General features: G+C 45.3%; 1 protein-coding gene across 1 annotated transcript in view; it reads left to right on the forward strand.

The window, feature by feature from the left end:
• The first annotated feature begins 290 nt into the window (after positions 1 to 290).
• SNRNP40 (small nuclear ribonucleoprotein U5 subunit 40) overlaps positions 291 to 1897 on the forward strand; it is a 59993-nt gene continuing 58386 nt past the window's right edge. The window contains exon 1 of the mRNA XM_007954136.2: positions 291 to 425. Coding sequence (XP_007952327.1) covers positions 291 to 425 — 135 coding nt within the window. The remainder of the gene's footprint in view (positions 426 to 1897) is intronic.

The following is a 1897-nucleotide window of genomic DNA, read 5'->3' on the forward strand; positions in this document are numbered from 1 at the left end:
AACTGAGCGAAACGCCAAACCCAGTCACCGCACTTCCACCCACAAGACACAGCGCGCCTAGGCGGGACTCCAGCTCCACCCGCCAATCCTGGAGTAGTACTCTCGTGTCGTCAGAACGACCTGCCCAATAACAAAAGACTATCCAGAGTGCGGCGCAGTCAGAATTGGAAGCCGATTGGTTTCTAGATCTAGGACGGAAGGTCCCGGGGAAGGACTAAGTTGCAGCCAATCGTAGGTCCCTGAGTGTGTCGGCACGGTCAGTGGCGGTGCTGTGGAGACTGGCTGCCGCCATGATAGAACAACAGAAGCGCAAGGGCCCAGAGTTACCTCTGGTCCCAGTCAAGAGGCAGCGGCATGACTTGCTCTTGGGAGCGGCAGGGTCGGGCCCCGGAGCGGGGCAGCAGCAGGGAGCTTTGCTGCAAGCGGTAAGTGATGAAATAGATGGCTTTAGGGCCACAATTAATCTTCCTCTCGCGGTGCCCTGCACCAGGTGGTCCCCACCGGCCTTTTCCCACACTGAGGGAGAAAGGAGAAGAATCTTTTATGGAGTTAAAACAGTAAACGCTGTAAAAGCATCTGACCTTCTGCAGATGTTCAGTATACGTTTCGCGTTTGACGCCTAGTTTTCAGCGTCTCGACCGCCCTTTGAAGTGGCATTAGAATTGTAGTTAAGAGTCTTGGGCTAATAACCAGCACCCGAGCTTACACATCCTAAAACTGCAAGGGATCTGACACAGAAAAACTACTTAACTAAAAGTTTGTAGAGCGAATGAATGAGTGAGGAAAGCAAGGAAATTAATAATACTGGCTCGCTTTGGGACTTTGGGCGAGTTGCTTTTCCCCCTTTCAACTTCCCTTTATTTCTTTGCACTGGTGGTGTTAAGAATAGCTAACATTCATTTTGCCCTTCTGCTGAGTGAATATATGTAATCTCCACTAATGCTGGTAGCGTTTTAAGAGTTAGGAACTATTATTATCCCATTTTGCTGATGAGAAAACTATTATCTAGTAAGTGACGGAAACATTTTTTTTTTCCTTGAAAATAATATTTTAGTGTGTTTTGGTAAAAGTTTGCACAGTAAATTAGGTTCCCATGTAACAGTTTCTACACAATTTGCACGCTGAGATTGGTTAAAATTTACACAGCATGTAAACTTTCTCATTAGTTCCCTTCTGGTTGACCTGTTCCCACTAATCTGTTTCCCCTGCCTCCTTGCCTTCTCATCTTTGCTTTAGATTAAGTGTTGACCATTTGGTCTCTTTTTTTTTTAAAGGGTTTTTTGAAAGAGCACAGTGCTTGGGGTGATATTTTGTGAACCAATCTGTTTCGCTAAAAAGATCATCGCGTGGAGTAGTTTGGGTTTACGATTTAAAGAGTATGTCAGAGTGATAGTCTCAGATAATCCTCCAGTCTCAACTGGTCCAATAAGTCTGGGCTTTTCAAGAATTTGTGTTCTGTTCCACATTTTCCTTCTATTCTATCAGGATTCATCTATTGTGGTTCTGGTCAGAATTGTGGCTAGTGACATCCAGGCACCACCTAATTCCTCTCACCTCAAGGTACATGAGATCATGGATCATTCAGACTATTAATCCTATGGACCAGTTTCCTCTCTGAGTCTTTAGTTTCTTCATTCATTCTCTCTCTCTCTCTCCTTCTAATTGTGATTTGGGTGAAAATTTACAGAGCAAATTCACTTTCCGTACAACAGTTCACATACACTTTGTCTCATGACATTGACTACAATTTATCCCAGTGCACCAGCTCCCCTCCCACTTCCTCCTGATAGTTACCACTTCCCTGTGTCCATCCCTCCATGTGCTCCTGCCCCCTGAGCTGTCTCCCTGTGCATAAATAGCCCTTCTTTCTCCCATGATTGTTCTCTCCAAGGAGTGT

This window comes from Orycteropus afer, unplaced genomic scaffold, assembly GCF_000298275.1.
Source record: "Orycteropus afer afer isolate SDZICR_OR568_19922 unplaced genomic scaffold, OryAfe1.0 scaffold00433, whole genome shotgun sequence".
NCBI lineage: Eukaryota > Metazoa > Chordata > Mammalia > Tubulidentata > Orycteropodidae > Orycteropus > Orycteropus afer.